This window comes from Polypterus senegalus, chromosome 1, assembly GCF_016835505.1.
Source record: "Polypterus senegalus isolate Bchr_013 chromosome 1, ASM1683550v1, whole genome shotgun sequence".
NCBI classification, from domain to species: Eukaryota; Metazoa; Chordata; class Cladistia; order Polypteriformes; family Polypteridae; genus Polypterus; species Polypterus senegalus.
The window spans coordinates 146,715,337-146,734,732 of NC_053154.1; the positions used below are offsets into that span (position 1 = coordinate 146,715,337).

A 19,396-nucleotide genomic window follows, 5' to 3' on the forward strand; every position below is an offset into this window, starting at 1 on the left:
CCATAACACAGCTGAGCTCCCAGATACATTTTATAGTACCCTGGCTTATGAACCCCAGGAGAATAAGAATGATTGTCTCTGTCTAGATAAGGAAGCAATGAATGCGAGCCTTTATGATCTCCATCTACCGTGGTGTATTTGCTTTATCTTTTTGTCACACAGAGCCAGCAGTGTCCCAGCAGTTGTCACCCTGGGTATCTAACTCACACATTAAAGAAAAGAATGTCAAAGGGTGCTTCTTAGAGATGTAAGAAAGCACACACTACCTCCTTCTTAGACAACACATTAAAAAATATACTATCCTCAAACAACATCATCACCCTACCCAGAATGACTTCCTTGCAAATAGAAGCATTACTGGAAATCGAGCAGTGGTCTGTATTTCAGGTTTCAAGATTACACTTTTATACCTTCTTAGACCTTAGACCACTTTCCACCTTCTTCTCATAGAACGTGTGACCCATGTTAACTCTCCTTGGTCATTTCCTCTTACGTGCTCAGAGCCTCATTAAAACACACATCCATTAATCTTACTGTACTATACTCAACATCTGGCCTTAGCCTTAACACCATGTGGAACAAAATGGAAATTATTCTTTTTGATTAGGCTTTCATTCACAAACACACAGTTTCAGCCCCCTCCTACATTCCAAAGTTACTAAGCTGAACTGAAACCCTTGTGTCGCCTGTACCATCAGCCCAGAAGCTAATGTTCAGCCAGACTTTTGAATTTTTATCAAATATTAGTGGTGTTAATCAAGATAAAGTTGCATCTCTGCAAATGTTTCCAGTTCAATAGACACCTAGAAGGAAATCCAGTTTAAACTCTATAACTGGAAGCTGACCGTTTTCTTAAACAAACACTAATAAGTGTTAAAGAGACTGACTTTGACCAGTAAATGGAAGTGAATTTTTGTCAAATCTTAGCCCTTCACTTAACACTAGATATGTGTAAACTACTACTTCTAACTCTCTACCTCTTAAATGGCTGGACACACTCACTCACATTATCTCTCCAAGGGGTAACATTAACTTTAGCTTCTCTTCTGTCTCTGTGCCATTAAAAGAGCTCAGCACAGGCTAACTAGAAGCCATACTTCACAAAGGGAAAAAACAGCAATATCACACATTGCCTTGGCTGCCAGAAAGAGCTTTGACCTTCCCTATAAAGTTGCAGATGATACGGCAAACATCCAAAGCAAACAGACACAGTACCACGTGGAAAATACTGTACAAATGACTACATGCCAACTTAATCAAAGCTTTTCACTTAAACATACTCTTGATACAGTTACACTGCTTTACTGGTGTTAAAAAAATTACAATATGCAAGCTTTCGAGGCAACTCATTACATCTTAACTGAAGAAGGATCCTGAGTTGCCTCGAAAGCTTGCATATTGTAATCTTTTTAGTTAGCCAATAAAAAGTGTCATTTTGCTTGACTTCTCACTACATTCATAATGGTTAACATGGTACAACACCCTGGTGTTAAAAATGAATAGCAACTAAGCAAGCAACCACAATATGAGTGCCTCGAGACTCTTGCTGTGTAAAATGTTTAATAATAATGGTGTCAGAAAAACTTAGACAACAGCTTATAGAAGGAGCAAGTTCAGGCTCAGGTTTATTACCATTTGTACAGATGGGACTTTCATTTCCCTTTTTTTCCATGTGTTCACCTTAATAAAAGGATATGTGTATGTGTGTCTGTGTAACTCTTTGTCTGTTCAATTGTGATATCTCTGTCATTCCAACAGATGGTGTCTCACAAACATGCACTGCATTTGTCATTGCAACAGATGGCACATCAAACACTAACACATCTTTTTTGACTCCAATTTCAAATGGTATATATCAGAGACATATGCATTGCATTTGCAATTCCAACAGATGGTGCATCACAAACATTTGTAATATGCACATTACAAAATACATTCCAATAGATAATTGCACTAGAGTAATGCTGAGAAGCATGTTGTTTACTTAGATTTCAATCCATTTTGGATGGGTAGCAAGTTAATATATAAATAACAGAACTTGCCCCAGTATACTATTTTGTTTTCTACTGCTCTGTTTATTGAAATAATCACTTGGTATTTCTGAAATTATCAGGTTACTCTTTAATCAAATCCCTTCGGGGAAAGAAGACGGTGCAGGAGAGAGCGGACGCGGGCGTGTGGTGAGCAGCGATCGGCGCCGTGGACAGCTTGCGAGGAAGCTGGGTGTTAGGCCGACACCCAGGTGTTTGTAGATGTCGCTCCGCTGAGCGATCTGGTAGCGGGAGTGACAAGGTGAAAGAATCGGGCCGCAGAGAGGCCATGGAAAGGCAGCGGAAGTCGGGAGACTTGGTGATGGAATCCCCAACGTGGGCGACCTGGCCGTTGAGGGTAATCAAGTCTCGGGGACTGGGATGAGTGCCAGACCGAAGCCAGGGATCGGGAGGTCTCCAGTCTCGAGCGTGTGATGTAGGAGGGCAGCTGCAGAGGCGTCTTGCCTGCTTCTTGGCCCAAACGGGATTAGCAGGTGAGACGCTAACAGAAGAGCACCGGATTTGTTTGATGGTTTTTAAGACTGCTTCCTGATCATTTTAACCTCTGGTTTTAAAGGATTGTTTTTTCTATTTATTGATTTTTAAACTCCTCGTTTTCATTTAATGGATTATTTATTTATTTATTTATTGAAGAACTTGGAGAGTACTGCACTATTTATTGGAACACTGTTTTTGTTGACTGTTTTAATAAAAGCACTTTTGCACTTTTGTATACCTTCCCCTTGCTGGAATCATTTGCCTCCATTGACTAGCTCACTCGGTTACATTATCGACGGTGTTGGGTTCGAGTGCTTCCAATAGCAAAGGGAGTGTGGAGCCAGAACCCACATCGTCACAGACTCCATAAGTCTCAAAGTTTGATTAGTAGCATTTGTTGGTGGCAACACTGTTACATGTTGGTCAGGCACATAAGAAAGACCTAAATAATTGAACATATACAATATCATCCTCCATGCAACTTACAGTACAATAAGATGAAAGATCTTTTTCCTTGGATTGGAAATGCACTCCAGACTATATAAAACATAGTACATTGCTACACTCACATTACAAGAATGGAATACATAATGACTTGTGTGTAGTCTCACTGCTTTCTGTTGTGTTTTTGCTTATTCAGTTCATTACTGCATCCATTTTGCTTTTTACAATTGCCACAAACTACTTCGGGCCATAGGAAATCAGTCTATCTATGCATGAAAGGGTGCAATGCACATACTAGTACTGGATGAGATCAGTTGCTTTATTCATCAACCCACTATTTATACGTTTTTAAGATCATGGTTGTGGAATTACTCAATGAAGTCACAAATAACAGTGTCCACAAGGATCACAAACCTTACAATAAATATACCTTAATTTAAAATGAGGTACCATGTGATTTCATTTTCTACTTCATTTTACTAGGCTAACATCCACAAAATAGATTACTGCAACGTCTTACAATGCTAAGAACCTAAAGTAGTGTAACTTAATCACTTTTCTTAGGCTAAATTCAGTACTGAAGTTCCTTTAACAGAGATTATCTGTCAATAAAACAAAAGAAAACATCATGTGCCATCTGCTGCTTCAGTAATTCATAGATTGTGAATGCTTCTTGTAAACACTAAATGAGCAAGCCAGAAATGAATCAAAACCTCTCAAGACAATCTATACTAATAAAAGGCAAAGCCCTCACTCACTCACTCACTGACTCATCACAAATTCTCCAACATCCCATGTAGGCAGAAGGCTGAAATTTGGCAGACTCATTCCTTACAACTTACTTACAAAAGCTGGGCAGGTTTCATTTCGAAATTCTACGCGTAACGGTCATAACTGGAACCTACTTACGTACATATATACGGTCATAGCCTGTAGCTCGGTCGCTGTGTGCGGTGGAGCTGCCTCCCTCATCGTCACGCCTCCCACGTAATTGAGTGCCTGTCCATATAAGGCTGTCCGTCAGCAGCAATCCAATAGACACACTGCCGCTAAATATTCTCGGGTGAAGGACTGTGCTTATGTAAACGAAGATGAGATGGTCATGGATAGAATAGTGTTTGGCACAAACTCAGCGAAAGTCGAGATAAACTTTTAAGTGCGGGTCTTAGCTAACATTAAATAAAGCTGTGGACATCGCAAGGATCGCACGAGATAGCACAACCACAGCTGAGAACCTCCGATGCATGTAGTGAAGGACTGGCTCACATGAACTGACTGTGATAGACTAGTGTTTGGCACAAACTCAGCACACAAAAAGCAAGAGCTGAGCTCCAAAAGCGCTGAACAAAAATGCATTACACAATTGAGAACCTCCGATGCAGCAATAGAATACTGTGAAGCGAGTGACAAAAGCAAGAGCTCATATTCATAAGTGCAGCTAGTGGCGCGGAAACAAAGCACTGCGGAAACGGTAGAAAAGTCAATGTCCAGCTAAAGGAAGACAGTGTAAAAAATGTGGTAAATTGAACCACTTCACTAAAGTTTGCAGGACTGGGAAAGATAAACCCATGCATGCAGTGTGTGATGTCTCAGATAAACAGGAAGATGACCTGTTTATTGATGCAGTAAGAAATGAACAACCCTCTGAATCTGAACAAGCCTTTGTAGACATATCAATAGGAAAGCAAGGTGTAAAGCTTAAGTTTAAATTAAGTTCATAGACACGCTGCCGCTAAATATTCTCAGGCAAATCCACAACTTGATACCGGGAATGCCTGTTAAACATCTTAGATTCATGAGCACCGATTTGGGTAGTGAACACTTCGATGAATGAAACCTGTTATCTTTACAACGGTTGACAAACACGGAATATAACTTGAACACAACACATCCTTCAAATACGAACCTGATTGAAAGAAATAATGATAATCAAATCCTTGATGACAGCAACACTCATAACAGTCACAAAACAATTACATTAACAATCATGTTACGTTATTTTTAAAATGTTTCCTTTTCTTTTTCATAACTTCTTTAACACACTACTTCTCCGCTGCTAGTTTTTTAATATAAGGCAAATACAAGTGTTTTACTAGAAGGCCTTTAAAGGACATTTGTAAAAAGTCAAGTACACTGGAGGCATGAATCTTCACATGACTCTGAAGTGTAATTTTTCAACTTAATGGGCTCTACAATGTAAACTGATATTTTAAGACAGTGATCCTAATACCCAGTAAGAATTTAACAGTTGGGTCAGTAGTGCTGCCTTATGGCCAAAGTACAGGACTGCAAAACTGATTTAGTAGTCAGCACTGATGTTTTGTTAATAATTGTATACATTTTTAATAAACACATAATAATAATCATCATCATAATCATAATCTCTCTATGAAATTAATACATTTTTCTGTTGTGTCCGCATTATTCAGCCTTGACCACTCCCCTCCACACCACTCACCCAATCGTTACTCCTGCTGTGCACATCCTCTCTCCGTACCATCCCGTGTCCCTCTCTGTGCTAACTTGACCTTCAGTGCAGTCAGTTATAATGGCAAGCAGAAAAGCAAATTATCTATTCAAGACGCTGAATTTTAGATTGCGATAGAAAAAGAGCAGTAAGAGCTGATAAACAACATTGTAAAAAGAAAATGAACGAAAAAAAGCTGCAAATAACAAAAATCAAGAACAAAGAGAGTTGTCCAATAAAAGAAAAAGATAAAAATATCCTGAACAATATGTGAACAGAAATCCTATAAAGCAACATTCATAAAATGTAAGCTAGAGGATAAAGTAATTCATAATATTGTTTTTGAGGAGTTAATGTAATTTAATTTTTTATTTACTTTTTATTATGTTTTACTTTTTAACATACTTTTTTATTTTTACTTTTTATTACATTTTATTATTCATTGGTATTCACAATAAACAGTTGTAGTGAAATACTCAAGTAACTAAGGACCAAGCCATCTTCCTCCCACACCCTGTATACTCTTCTTTATACAAACTCTTTAAATACAATCGCTTTCTCTAACAGAGCAGTATCCCGACGCCCTTCAAGCCGCTCAGCTGCGAGATAGTGGGCACCCCTGGGGGTTGGCGAATGAAGCGAGGAGGGGGCAGAGCCACCTAGTATTAGTAATACTTGAATAATAATATTCATAATGATAAAAACTATTGTATTCACATTTTGAAGTTTAAATTAACAAAAAGACCACTGTGTCATCATCTGCACAGTCAGGACCATGTCCTGTAACTATAACCAGCTATTTGGTCAGTCACTTTCAACAGTTGTTTAGTCCAATATAGGGTCAAAGCATGGCTAGGAGTGTCCATCTTCTGTAGGATACCCTAAAACACACTTGGTTAACTTAATCTGTTCATCTTTGGGATATGGAAGAAAATCCACTGTCATGGAGCCAAAGCCATCTGAACACTAGGACAATGTGTAAATTCCATAAATGCAGTACTATTCACTGTATCAGTGTGCATCTGCATAAATAAAAATTAAACCAAAATGTAATTTTTTAAATAAATTTTATATGGCATCTTTAATAGTATACGATCACAAAGTGTTTTATAAAGCACACAAGAATTGAATTCAGATGAAATAGATGATGCATTCTTGTTTGTGCCATTTGTTATGGAAAACAAAACCGATAATGGCAAGAAAAACGTACACCAAGGTTATGAATCGCACACTCACTATGTAGAAAGTTACACTGAATGAAAATGGATTTTTTTTTACTTACACACATTAAAAAATGTTATTAAGTTTTCTTTTTTAAACATATTAAGGGTACCTGGTTTGCAGGCACAAGTAAAGTTTTTCCCAGTCTTTCCTTGTCTTACATCAGTACAGGTACCATTGTTCTCACAGGGCTTTGTATGACAGGCATCAAACTCTTCACAGAAGATCCCAGTATACTTCTGGTCGCACTCACAAAAGAAAGTGGCCTGCAAGACAAAAAAGGATAGTTCTGCTTATTATTTATTTACAGGGTTTAAATATTAAACTGTTAGTTATGAAACTGTCAATAAAATTACAACAATTGAATCAAAAAGTGACTGGAAACTATAAGAACTCTGTGTTCAAATCTCAAGGAAAAAAAAAAACAATGATGACTAAATAACAACAGGCACCGAGAGTACATCTGGAACAAATGTAAGCTCATCATATTTATTGATTCCCTTTCCTCATATGAAATTCTACGGCAGTACACGTAGTTCTGCAGCAAACATGGTGCACACAAGGGAGATGCTCTGTCATGGGGAAAAAGTATGAAAGTGTCCTTAAGCTTAAAGCTGTCAAGTCTTCAAAAAATTTCTTTCAAGCATCAAACACACACATCAATGTAATGCATTGTATTTGGCCAGGGTTATCATTGTTATTCGCATCCTTGAGAATCCTTTTTTAATTGAGATATGTGATTTTTTTTTTAATCATTGATTAATTAATCATTATATATGAAAACCCATAAAATGTGATAAGAGACACAGTAATATGTTACAGGAAACTGATTTCCAATGGATATTTTGCTTTAATATTAGTTGTTATTTTCTAAATGGAGTTCATAGAGGAAACTAATGTGAACAATGGGAAAACAAGCACATCACACTCGGGAATCAAACAGGGACCTGAGATCACTAAAGCCAAATTTTGAAGAATTTGCAGATTTCCATATGTAAACCTGGAAAATTCAGATCATTAAAGAAAAATGAAAGGCAGACTGGAAAAGACAAATAGTGAAATGAGTATCCATTTTGGAGTTCAGGGCCTGCCACTCCTAAAACTACAATATCCTGGTTTTTACAGATTACTTGCATTGTGAGGGAGCATCAGCTACGGCACTACGGCCATGTGGCGCGTTTCCCCGAGGGTGATCCATCTTGTAAGATCCTCATTGTTGGAGACCCGAGTGGCTGGACCAGGCCAAGGGGTTGCCCACGTAAACACCTGGCTGGCAGATAGAGGGTCATTTCCGGAGGGTGGGACTGGGCCGCATGTCTGCCTGGGTGTTTGCCAACTGGGATCCCGAGTTGTTTCGTTGTGTAGTGGGTGCGGCAATGCACTGTACCAGTGCATGCTCCCCGACTTGACTTGACTTTTACAGATGCTAATTTAATCTTGGTTTATTATTGGTGTACTTGGTTTATTATTTAATTCTCTCAGAATCTCAGTTGTGAGAGGTGCCACCAAACACCGGCTTTACTTAGCAATATGTTTTTATTTTGCCTTCACCTTGGAGGCATGCTTTGAGGATGCTGTTTGGAGGCCTTTGATGCTGTAATAGACATCCATTAAAAGTTCATTTTAGAATCTTTTTTTTATGCAACATTAGTTCTCAAAGACTATTCCAACACACTGCCCTTTGTCACATTGCTAGCTTGCAGACTAATCTTGTTGAAATGGAAACAGGATCAACACCATCCTTCACTTCTCAGTAGATTAGATATGAAGAAGTATAGAAGTACACAGACTGAAATAAGTGAGTGAGTGTTATGCTAATAGGCAACTAAACACCGGCCTTTAGTAGACGTGTGCATGAATGAGCACTGGAGCGTGTGTCTTGCTCCCAGTGCTTTTAGGTTAAGCTATAGCAACCCAGGCTGGATAAAGCAGGCCTGAGAATGTTACTTTGTTAATGATATATATGTAGTATGTGTAAATCTTTATTGTCCAAAAAATACAGATTCAAAACATTCAAAACTATTCTACTTGATACTTTTAAACAAAGAAGGTAATAGTACACAATTAACAATTAATATTTCCTCATCCGTAAAGAGTCAAGAAATTAAAAAAAAAAAATTTACCCTTTCTTTGTAAATTGTCCATTAATGTGTTTTAAAACTAATTATGAGAGGTTCACATAAAGGAAAACAAAATAATGGCTCATAACATAACATTTCAAACCCCTTAATCTAATTCAGGATCACAGGGGCTGAAGCATATCACAGAAATACTAGACAAATAGGCAAAGAAAAACCCTACAAAAGCATCAGTCTGCCACAGGACTAACATATGCACATACCCACACTCACACTGGGACTCCTCGTCTTAGAGGATGAGGGAGGAAAATTGGAGTACCTGGAAGAAACTTACAAAGACGCAGAAAGAGAATGTGTAAATTCCACATAGACAACAAACAGGTGCAGCTCCATGCTACCCACTGTGCCACTGTTTTATAGGAAAAGGCACAGCAAAGATGTTAGCAGATGCAGATGACTGGAGACTAGCAACAAGATAGTCTGAATGTTGTGGAATAAGCTCTTGGTTGGCGTCGACCCGACACAGACTGACACCAGAGACACATAAAAATTAACCACCCAGAAGTGCTTCAGGTGATAATTACCCTAATTCAGGCTGCACTTCCAGGTGTGGCTGCATTCCAGTCCACATGGGCTCGTTAAGCTGTGCCGCTCCTCCCAGTGGTGGCCATGGAGCCCAACAAGGGCTGAGCACTGAAGTCCCACGCCTGTGGCCCCATGTAACCCAGGAGGGCTACCACCATGCGTTCTGAGGGGTGGAGTGTGCATTCCATGGCTGCTCCCCCGGACCCAGTGCCAAAGGGGCATCCCAGATGGGCATGGGTCCTGGCCGTCCGCCACAATATATATATATAATCTTCTACAAAGAGGAATATTCAATGTGTTTAACAATGACTAGGCCAATGTAAATTCCTATTCTTATAATTACGTGGTGGTTGTAATTATACAGTCAGTGTCAGTTAGACAGATGTTTCATATTTTATGTAAACAGTACAACAGAAAGGCTGAGCTGGCATTTTCATATAATGCTGCAAATTCTGTGACAGTACTGCTAGTAGATATCAAACAAAAGTTCACTGTCTAAGACCTCACTACTTCCAGGAGCGGTCACAAATACAATTTAAATATTACAAAATTAGTGAATGGCAATTTGGAATGTAGGTTTTGACAAAATTTGGGAAATTTGAGATGAACATCTAGCTATAGTAAACTTTAGAACATCAGAACACTCTAGACAAGAACAGGCCATTCAGCCCAACAAAGCTCGCCAGTCCTATCCACTTATTTCTTCCAAGAAAACATCAAGTCGTAAAGTCTTACTGTCTACCACACTACTTGGTAGCTTATTTCAAGTGTCTATCGTTCTTTGTGTAAAGAAAAACTTCCTAATGTTTGTGCAGAATTTACCCTTAACAAGTTTCCAACTGTGTCCCCGTGTTCTTGATGAGCTCATTTTAAAATACAAGTCTCGATCCACTGTACTAATTCCCTTTATAATTTTAAACACTTCAATCATGTCACCTCTTAATCTTCTTTTGCTTAAACTGTAAAGGCTCAGCTCTTTTAATATTTCCCCATAATTCAACCCCTGTAGCCCTGGAATCAGCCTAGTCACTCTTCTCTGGACCTTTTCTAGTGCTGCTATGTCCTTTTTGCAGCCTGGAGACCAAAACTGCACACAGTACTCAAGATGAGGCCTCACCAGTGCATTATAAAGGTTGAGCATAACCTCCTTGGACTTGTACTCCACTCATCGTGCTATATAACCTAACATTCTGTTAGCCTTCTTAATGGCTTCTGAACACTGTTTGGAAGTTGATAGCTTAGAGTTCACTGTGACTCCTAAATCCTTCTCATAAGGTGTACTCTCGATTTTCCGACTGCCCATTGTGTATTCAAACCTAATATTTTTACTTCCTATGTGTAATACTTTACATTTACTGACATTAAATTTCATCTGCCACAAATCTGCCCAAGCCTGTATGCTATCCAAGTCCTTCTGTAATGATATAACGGATTCCAAATTATCTGCTAATCCACCTATCTTGGTATCATCTGCAAACTTAACCAGCTTGTTACTTATATTCCTATCTAAATCATTTATATATATTAAAAATAGCAGCGGCCCTAGCACTGACCCCTGTGGAACACCACTCTTAACATCGACCAGTTCTGATGAGGTTCCTCACACCATCACCCTCTGCTTCCTGTGTCTGAGCCAATTCTGCACCCATCTAAAAACATCACCCTGAACTCCCACTTCTTTTAACTTGATGCCCAACCTCTCATGTGGCACCTTATCAAATGCTTTCTGAAAGTCCAGATAAATAATATCATAAGCTCCACTTTGATATCCTTTTGTTGCCTCCTCATAGAATTCCAACATGTTAGTAAAACACGACCTCCCTCTTCTGAACCCATGCTGACTGTTCAGAATAACTCCTGTCCTTGCCATGTGTTGCTCAATCTTATCCTTAATAATTCCTTCCATTAATTTTCCTGTGATGCTTGTTAAGCTTACTGGCCTATAGTTGCTTGGATCTGCCCTGTCACCCTTTTTATATAATGGGATGATATTTGCCATTTTCCAGTCCTTCGGAATCTCTCCAGTGCACAGTGACTTCCTAAAAATATGTGTCAAGGGTTTATATATGTACTCACTAGCCTCCTTAAGAACACGAGGATAAATATTATCTGGGCCTGGTGATTTGTTTGATTTCATCTTATTTAATCTGAGCAGCACTTCTCCTCTACAATTTCCAAATCCCTCAGTACCTCCTTAGTAGTTGTGTTTACCTCTGGCAGGTTATCCACTTGCTCACTTGTAAACACCTCAGAAAAATGTAAGTTTAGGGCATCTGCTATTTCATTGTCTGTATCTTTTAATTCCCTTTACTATTCCTGATGAACTTGACCTCCTCCTTAACTGGTCTTTTACTACTAAAATACTGAAAGAATCTCTTGGGGTCTTCTTTCACCTTATCTGCTATATTCCTCTCCAACTGTCTTTTAGCCTCTCTGATATCCTTCTTAATGGTTGCCCTCATGTTCTCATACGCGCTACGATTCTCTTTGCAGTCATTAGTCTTATATGCCTTATACAGCAGTTTTTTCCTTTGCAACTTCTTTTTTAAATCTTTATTAATCCATCGTGGAGTTTTTTTTAGTTTCCTATTACTTCCAAATTTAGGTATGTATCTGTCCTGCATTACATGTAAAACATTTTTAAACCTGTTCCACTGCTCCTCGACTGTCTCCACATTTAAAAGCTTATCCCAGTCTATCCTACTTTAGACATTGTCAGCCCTACCAAAGTTCAACTTAACAATTTTAGTCTTTGCATCTGTACTCTTACAAAATACTGAGAATTGTATTACATTATGGTCACTTGACCCTAGTGGTTCAATCACCTCTACACCTCTCTATCCTGATTATTACAGAATACTAAATCCAGACAGGCTTCACCCCTTGTTGGTGCTTTAACATGCTGTGTTAAAAAACAGTCACTGATTACTTCTAAAAACTCCTGCTCTTGTGCTCCTCCATCTGTAAGGTTATCCCAGTTAATATTTGGATAATTAAAGTCCCCATGACTATAATATCCCCTGTAAACTTGCCTTTTTGATATTACTAAAAGACGTGTCTTGAAATTACTGTCTGAATTGGGTGGTCTATAACACACTCCTAAAATAAGACCCCTTTCCCTAATATTTTCCAGGCAAGCCACATGTCCTCACTAAGATGGGGCTCATCATCCAACTGAAGATGACTTACATTTAATTCCTGTTTGGCATAAACAGCAACCCCACCTCCTTTTCTGTTCTGTCTATCCTTCCTAAAAAATGTGTATCCCTCTATGTTACACTCATCCCCATCTTTGTTATTTAGCCAGGTTTCCGTTATTGCTATAATATCATAATTATGCTCTGCTACATACAACTCCAACTCACTTACCTTATTTTTGATACTTCTAGCATTAAGGCAAGCTATTTTAATGTGTTAATCCTTCTACATTTATGTTTGCTTAAAATTTACATTACTATGCATTTTTATTTCTACACCATTGTTTGTTCTTCCATGTATAGATCCAAACCTGGCCTGTCCTAAACTCCCTGCCCCCCCATTCCCTAGTTTAAACAATACCTGACTAGCCTACACATACACCTCCCCAATACATTGGTGTCCCTCCGGTTCAGATGTAACCCGTCACGGCGGAACAGTTCCCATCTGTTCCAAAAGGAGTCCCAATGCCCCATAAACATATACCCTTCTACCCTGCACCAAGACTTGAGCCACGCATTAAGCCTTGTTTCTACTAGTTTCTTTTGTTTTAGATTCTTAAATTATCAGGTAATAATTTTCAAAAAAGTTGGAGTCTTTATAGTATAAACACCCTACATAATTAAATCTTAAAGGCCATTAATAACTTGAACTGGGCCTACCTTAGATGTGTAGGTGGTGCACTTTCCCTTTCCAGAGCATTCAGGACCATTAAAGCTGCTCCCTGGTTCCACACAGTTGCTGACCTTCACAGTGATATTCAGGTGCAGCATCACAACTGACTGGGAGGAATCTTTCACAAACCCTGCAAGAAACATGATTTGCGTCACGTCATTGTCAGGATCTCCTTCTAAACAGTCCAGCAGCTTATTTCACATTAAGATGTAAACCACAACAGCTTCACAGAAATTTTGTAATAAAGGCATAATTGAATTTAAATTAAACACTGATGAATCACAGTAATTATGCATTTTGCTGTAGATGAAACAGCTGGAAATGACCCCTTAATGTGAAGGAGTATCTTTAGAAACTGTGTATGTACAGGGAATGTGGGTTTGTTTTTTTTTTTTTTTACAAAAAATGGCTGTGTTTCTGTAAATCTCCTTCATTCATCTCTTTCTGATCCTAGCTAAAAGGCACATTATTTCTTTTACTGTATATTCTAAATCTGACAATACCCTATTCATTTGTTTTATTAACCTACTACTTTCACTTGTACTATTGACTCCATTCTTCCACTCAAACAATTGATGGAAAGCTTTAATTCTTTTCAGCTTTATGTGATTTACTTATGAATATGGTTTCTCACAATGTGAATTTTGAAAGGCAATACACAATTTATGTGAGCTTGAGAGGTTGCTTTGTAAATATAGTAGCTTTGTGACAGTGGTTAGACTGTAATGATTTGGCTTTTTCTAAGCATTGTCCTAGCCCACATGTGTCATTTTCATCATCTTAGACAAACAAACAAAGATATTGACATGATTTCAGGGACTACAGAGGCACAATAAAAAAAATATATTATTTGAAATAGCCATATTGAGGGAATGTACAATATATGCATATGGAAAGTGATCATTGTTCAGTTCAGTGGATTTGTTTTAAAAAATAAACATTCAAATGTACATTTTGTTGATTGTGTTTGCCACAAGTATATATCTGTGTTGTTATGTGATAGGGTTTTATCACTTCCTGAAAAGAACTACAAATGACGCTACCACATAGCATATAGTGCCAGACTTTCTAGGCTGCCTAGCTGGCACTGTCACATTGTGCATGTTGTGAATGTATTGGATTCTGTGTCACATGTACACACTGATGTGGGGAGGAGAAGATAATCTACACTACTGGCCATGTCTCACACATCAACAAAAAGGTGCCACAAGGAAATCCTATACTCGACTGCTGTAGTCCACTGGTTATTGGAGGGTAAGGTTAATATCTAAAGGTAGCACATAAGAAGAAAGACTGCAGAATGTAAGGGGTCTATAGGGTGGTGGGAAGGCACATCACCCAGGACTACTGCAGACATTCTCCCTGTTACTATGCACAGTAAAGAATTCCTTCTATTTGCATGTTTTAAACTCAGCAAGCAAGAGATTTCTTAATTAATAGGAAAAAGGTTCAAGGCTTGATTGAACTGTCTTGGGGCAGAGAATAGGGATGGTGCGACATATGGAAGAAAATTGTCATAAACAATCTACTGTCAAGGTGGAAAGAAACACACTTGTGACTAAAAGTTCCCACTTGACATAACAAACAAGCAGGGCCTTTGGAGCCTCAGGCACTTGTCTGCACATCACATGTACTGTAACAGTTCCTGACATGTGGCATGAAGAACTGCTTCCCAGGGCAGAAGCATGCCAGTCAGGTGGTAGGTTGGAAACTAATTAATGAATTTTCCCCTGGAGATCAATAAAAAACAATCAGCCTGTCAATCTCTAGTTGACAAAGCACAACTGGAGTACTGTAACCACAGAATAGTATCATACTGGAGCAGATTTAGAAGAATTTGGTGATATACAGATCTGTTGCTGTTCAACTCAACATATCTAAAAACTAACACAATACACCTTTTTACATCCCATTATCTGGACCTGCTTATTCTGTTAGTGGACCACAGGGAGCTGGAGCCAATCCCAGCAACCTTAAGCACAAAATAGAAAACAACACTCATGAAGGACCATTACAGGTCACAATTGTGCACACATCTATATTTTCTTTTTATGGTCAATTCAGAGTCACTGTTTACTCAGAATTCTGTCCTTAAGATGGGAGAAGAAACAGAACCTGAAGAAAACCAACACAGACCTGGAGAAATGGGGAGAGTTGACACAATGGTCTATTCAGAAACAGAAACAAGATCCCTGCGGTAGAAGCAATCAAATGATTAAAAAAAGTGTTTACTTTACGGCTTTTCATTTTTTTTCAATTGGCATTTTAGGGAAACTGCTGATTTTCCTGGATAGATGACAGACTAGCCAGGTTAGGGAGAAGACCTTGCAGTATAAAGATGAAAACTTGGTTATCTGTGTGCAATAGGGCACACTATTTTATGCAATTCTATGCTCTGGTTCTGTATTGCTACATCCTTCCATCTCTCACTTACAAAAACCCACCCCTCATCCTATCTTGGGAGGGCAGTTTCAGTTGAACAAGGAATTTGGATTGTAGCACCTAGTAAATCTCATTGATGGGCTGCCTCAATCTATACTTTTACGGTAAACTGGAGCGTATACTTTCATGAATCCACTAACAAAGAATTATAAACAGCAGTAGGGCTGCCATTTCTGCATTATAACATGGCATGCACATCTTTGGGAAGTGAGAGGAAACCTGCATATCCTGAAAAAAACAGATACAAACATAAGGATAGTCTACACACTCAACACAGGAAATAACACAGCCAGAAATCACACCCAGTGTCCTGGAGCTGTGAGGGAATAAGACTAAACTACTTTGCAGCTTTGTTGCCCTATCAGTCAGTTTCAAAAATTAAATTCATTAATGGCACCAGCTTATTAGCAAAGCTAATAAAGATGAGTTTTGGACATGGCAAATGAATTACCTATTTTGTTGTTATAGTTAGACATCTTAGATCACTGGATGTTCATCAAAAACATTAAACATTCAATCAGTCTGTTTATGCCCATTAGGTACATTTGGTTCTCTTCATTTCACTTCTTTCATGAAAAATCTAGCTCTGCCATTAATGTTTTCGATAATGTAATCTGAAATGAATCCACTTGGTTGAGCTATTGCATTTAAGTTAAATGTATGTCATCTCCATCCTGGGTATGACATCGATCTGCATCCAGCCCTGCATGTTGGCCCTCCAACCTGCAGGGAAAAACCTGAGGGTTGGTGTCAGAATTGGCACTCCAGCCACCATAAAAAACCCTCACACTGCTCCATTCCATCTGAACTAGTGTGGTGCTGAGGTGTCACCTGTTGCATGGCTGCACTCGGAACCTAATCTGGGATCCTGAGTTGGTTTGTCGTGTGGTGGGTGCAGCAGTGCGCTGTATCAGCGCCTGCTCTTAACCTCTCTCCTCTCTCTCTCTATGTCATCTTAATACTTTAGTACCACTGTATTTGTGAATTTTCCCTTGGGATTAATAAAGTCTATCTATCTATCTATCTATCTATCTATCTATCTATCTATCTATCTATCTATCTATCTATCTATCTATTTGTTGATTTTCACAGGATTTTGAATTGTAGTGTTTAAAAGAAAAAGTGTTGAAACATCAGTCAAACCATGATAACACACTGACTTTGACAGTAGATTTTTCCTGGGAAGTTAATATAGGTAAAAATTAAAGTGAATATTTAGAAATAAGCAGGCAAACACTACTACTAGCTTAAACAAACCTGGCTTTAGAAGAACACCAGTGAAAAGCCTCAATAGAAGGACTTCTGGGACTTTCATTATGATCACACTGATACTTATATATTTGGGAGACAAACATAAACAAGCGTGTAGAATATCCTTTCTAATGGGAGTTAAATTGGAACTATGGTGAGACATAGAACAGCATAATACATCATCTGAACAGCCTTACTGTTGGACAAATCATAAATAAAATTGGCTCAAATGTTAAAAACAACTAAAATATTAAATATTAAGCCTCAAAAAGTATTCACCTAAACATAAAAAGGGGCAAATGCTAAGGCTTTGGGTAAGACACAACTGAAACATCAACAGTAGTTGCATATATCAAATTTTTATTTATGAAGCATTAAAGAGACTGCTATAGAAGCAGAATTTAAACCCAAGTACTGATAGTGTGCGTGTCTGTTTTTGAAAAAAGTGGGCTTCTTTCAACACGTGCACTTAAAAATACCATTTAGTTATGCATCTTTTCTGATCACAGCTCTAATGCATCCGTGTTATAACGGATGGGTTCTGAACTTAAATGACAATGCATTTATCAAAAGAGAACAATCATGACAAATTTGACTTCTGGACTTACAATGGAAAATAAGAACATAAGAAAGCTTTCAAATTAACAGCATATAATAAAAAATTACAACTCATGTAAATCTGTAAAGCAGGGTGGGGGGCTAAAGATGGGGTAAAGGGTTCACATTCTCCCTGTGTCTGTATAGGATTTACCCCATCACTCCTGTTGTACTCCCGTATCGCTATACTTGGGCAGATTATGAGAACTGCTGATTCCAAATTGGTCCTCGTGTGAGTGCAAGTGTGGGTGTTTGCAGATTTGGGTCCAGTGTGACAAATGTGGTGTTGGTTCCTACCTTAAGCAGGTGTAAGAACAGTATGTGTTCAAATTGGAAGTTTGAGATTATAAAGTAGTGTAAACTTGTGCAAAGTCATTGCAAACCACAAGGTTGCCAGTTTAACTATCACTACTGGGGTAGTGTGTGACACTGAGAAAGTTATTTAATCTGTCAATGTTCTAATTTGAAGTAATGTCCAATTACTTTTATACATGCCCAATCAGAACCATTAAATTAGCAAAGGTAAAGAATGTACACTGGCAGCAAATTCTTAATTTGACTTACTTGAGATTTGCACCAGAAAAAGACAAAAATTATACAAAACTATTCTCTGTCATCTCTCCCCAGTGCCATGTGCCATTGTTGCTGGTACTCTTTCAAAGTGAATGATCTGTGATGTGCGCACATTTGTAGTATTTGTGGTGTGTGCATTTTCAATATTTCCCATCTTCTTATTTGATTTCCAATTGTCTATGACAGATACCCAGTATTCTATTACACCTTAGTGATAATCAGAAGTCATGTATCATTACATCTCACTTTAACAGGCAGACATTTCATCTGATTCTACATTTGTGCAATAAAATATGTTAAAAACAGTAAATAAATAAAATAAAATCAAAATCAAAATCAATAAAGTATGCGACTGATCAAGCAGAAAAATCTCTATAGTATCTCACCAATGAAATAATTGTTTCCCAGAGATAATGCTTCTTCAGGGAGCACCATCCCATCCAAAGCATCAAACAAAAGAACACTTTTGCCACTGGTAATCGAGCACTGCCTGAAGTCATCTTCATTGACGCTCCACAGTGCAGGTGGGTTTGTAAGGTTAGCCTTAATCCTGCAAAATAGCAGATAATATATTATAATGAATTACAAGTATTTGTGTAAAAGTAAGCAGGCAATTTTCATTCATCTATCAGAATTCTCGTATATCTGTGGCAGAGACTACTCCTAAAAGCACTGGTTAGAGCAAAAGAAGACATGATCCCACTCTGAATGGAATGACCACAATATTTTTCAAATTTAAAATACAGGTTAAAAAAGTCAGAAAAGGTCCTCATTGAGTAACATTCAGATATATTATATAGATCCGCAGATCAGCTGCTCCTAACCGTTCCCAAGGCACGTTTTAAAGCTCGTGGTGAAAGGGCTTTTTCCGTCTGTGCACCCAGGCTCTGGAACTCCCTACCCTTAGTGGTTAGGTAAGCCGCCTCAGTCGCCACATTTAAATCATGCCTAAAAACGCACTTCTTCACATTGGCTTTTAATTCTTAACCTGTCTCATTTCCACTTGCTTCTTCCTATTTCTCTATTTTATTGGGTCCTCTGACCTGTTTTTAGTATCTCTGTTTTAATTCTCTCTTAATATTTGTTTTTAATATTTTGTTTTTAGTCCTGCTTCTTTTTAAACTGTACAGCGCTTCGGTCAGTTGTAATGCTGTGCTTTTAAGCGCTCAACAAATAAAATGGTATGGTATGGTATGGTATATATTCATGGCCTTTTTGTTTATTTACTTCACCAAATATATTTCATTAAATATTTTTGTTACAATTCAAGCTTGAAAGTAACAGTGATAATATGTAGAATGTAATTACATTTATTAGTAGATTACAAAAAAACATTTTCT

The 19,396-nt window shown here is 38.2% G+C and overlaps 1 protein-coding gene across 1 annotated transcript in view; it reads right to left on the minus strand.

Annotated features, from left to right (window-relative positions):
• The window catches only part of dner (delta/notch-like EGF repeat containing), a 258,013-nt gene that overhangs the window by 111,235 nt on the left and 127,382 nt on the right, over positions 1-19,396 (minus strand). Inside the window, exons 4-6 of the mRNA XM_039760000.1 lie at positions 18,443-18,606; positions 13,181-13,323; positions 6,773-6,926 (exon numbers count right to left, since the gene is read on the minus strand). Of these exons, the coding sequence (XP_039615934.1) occupies positions 6,773-6,926; positions 13,181-13,323; positions 18,443-18,606 (461 nt within the window). The remainder of the gene's footprint in view (positions 1-6,772; positions 6,927-13,180; positions 13,324-18,442; positions 18,607-19,396) is intronic.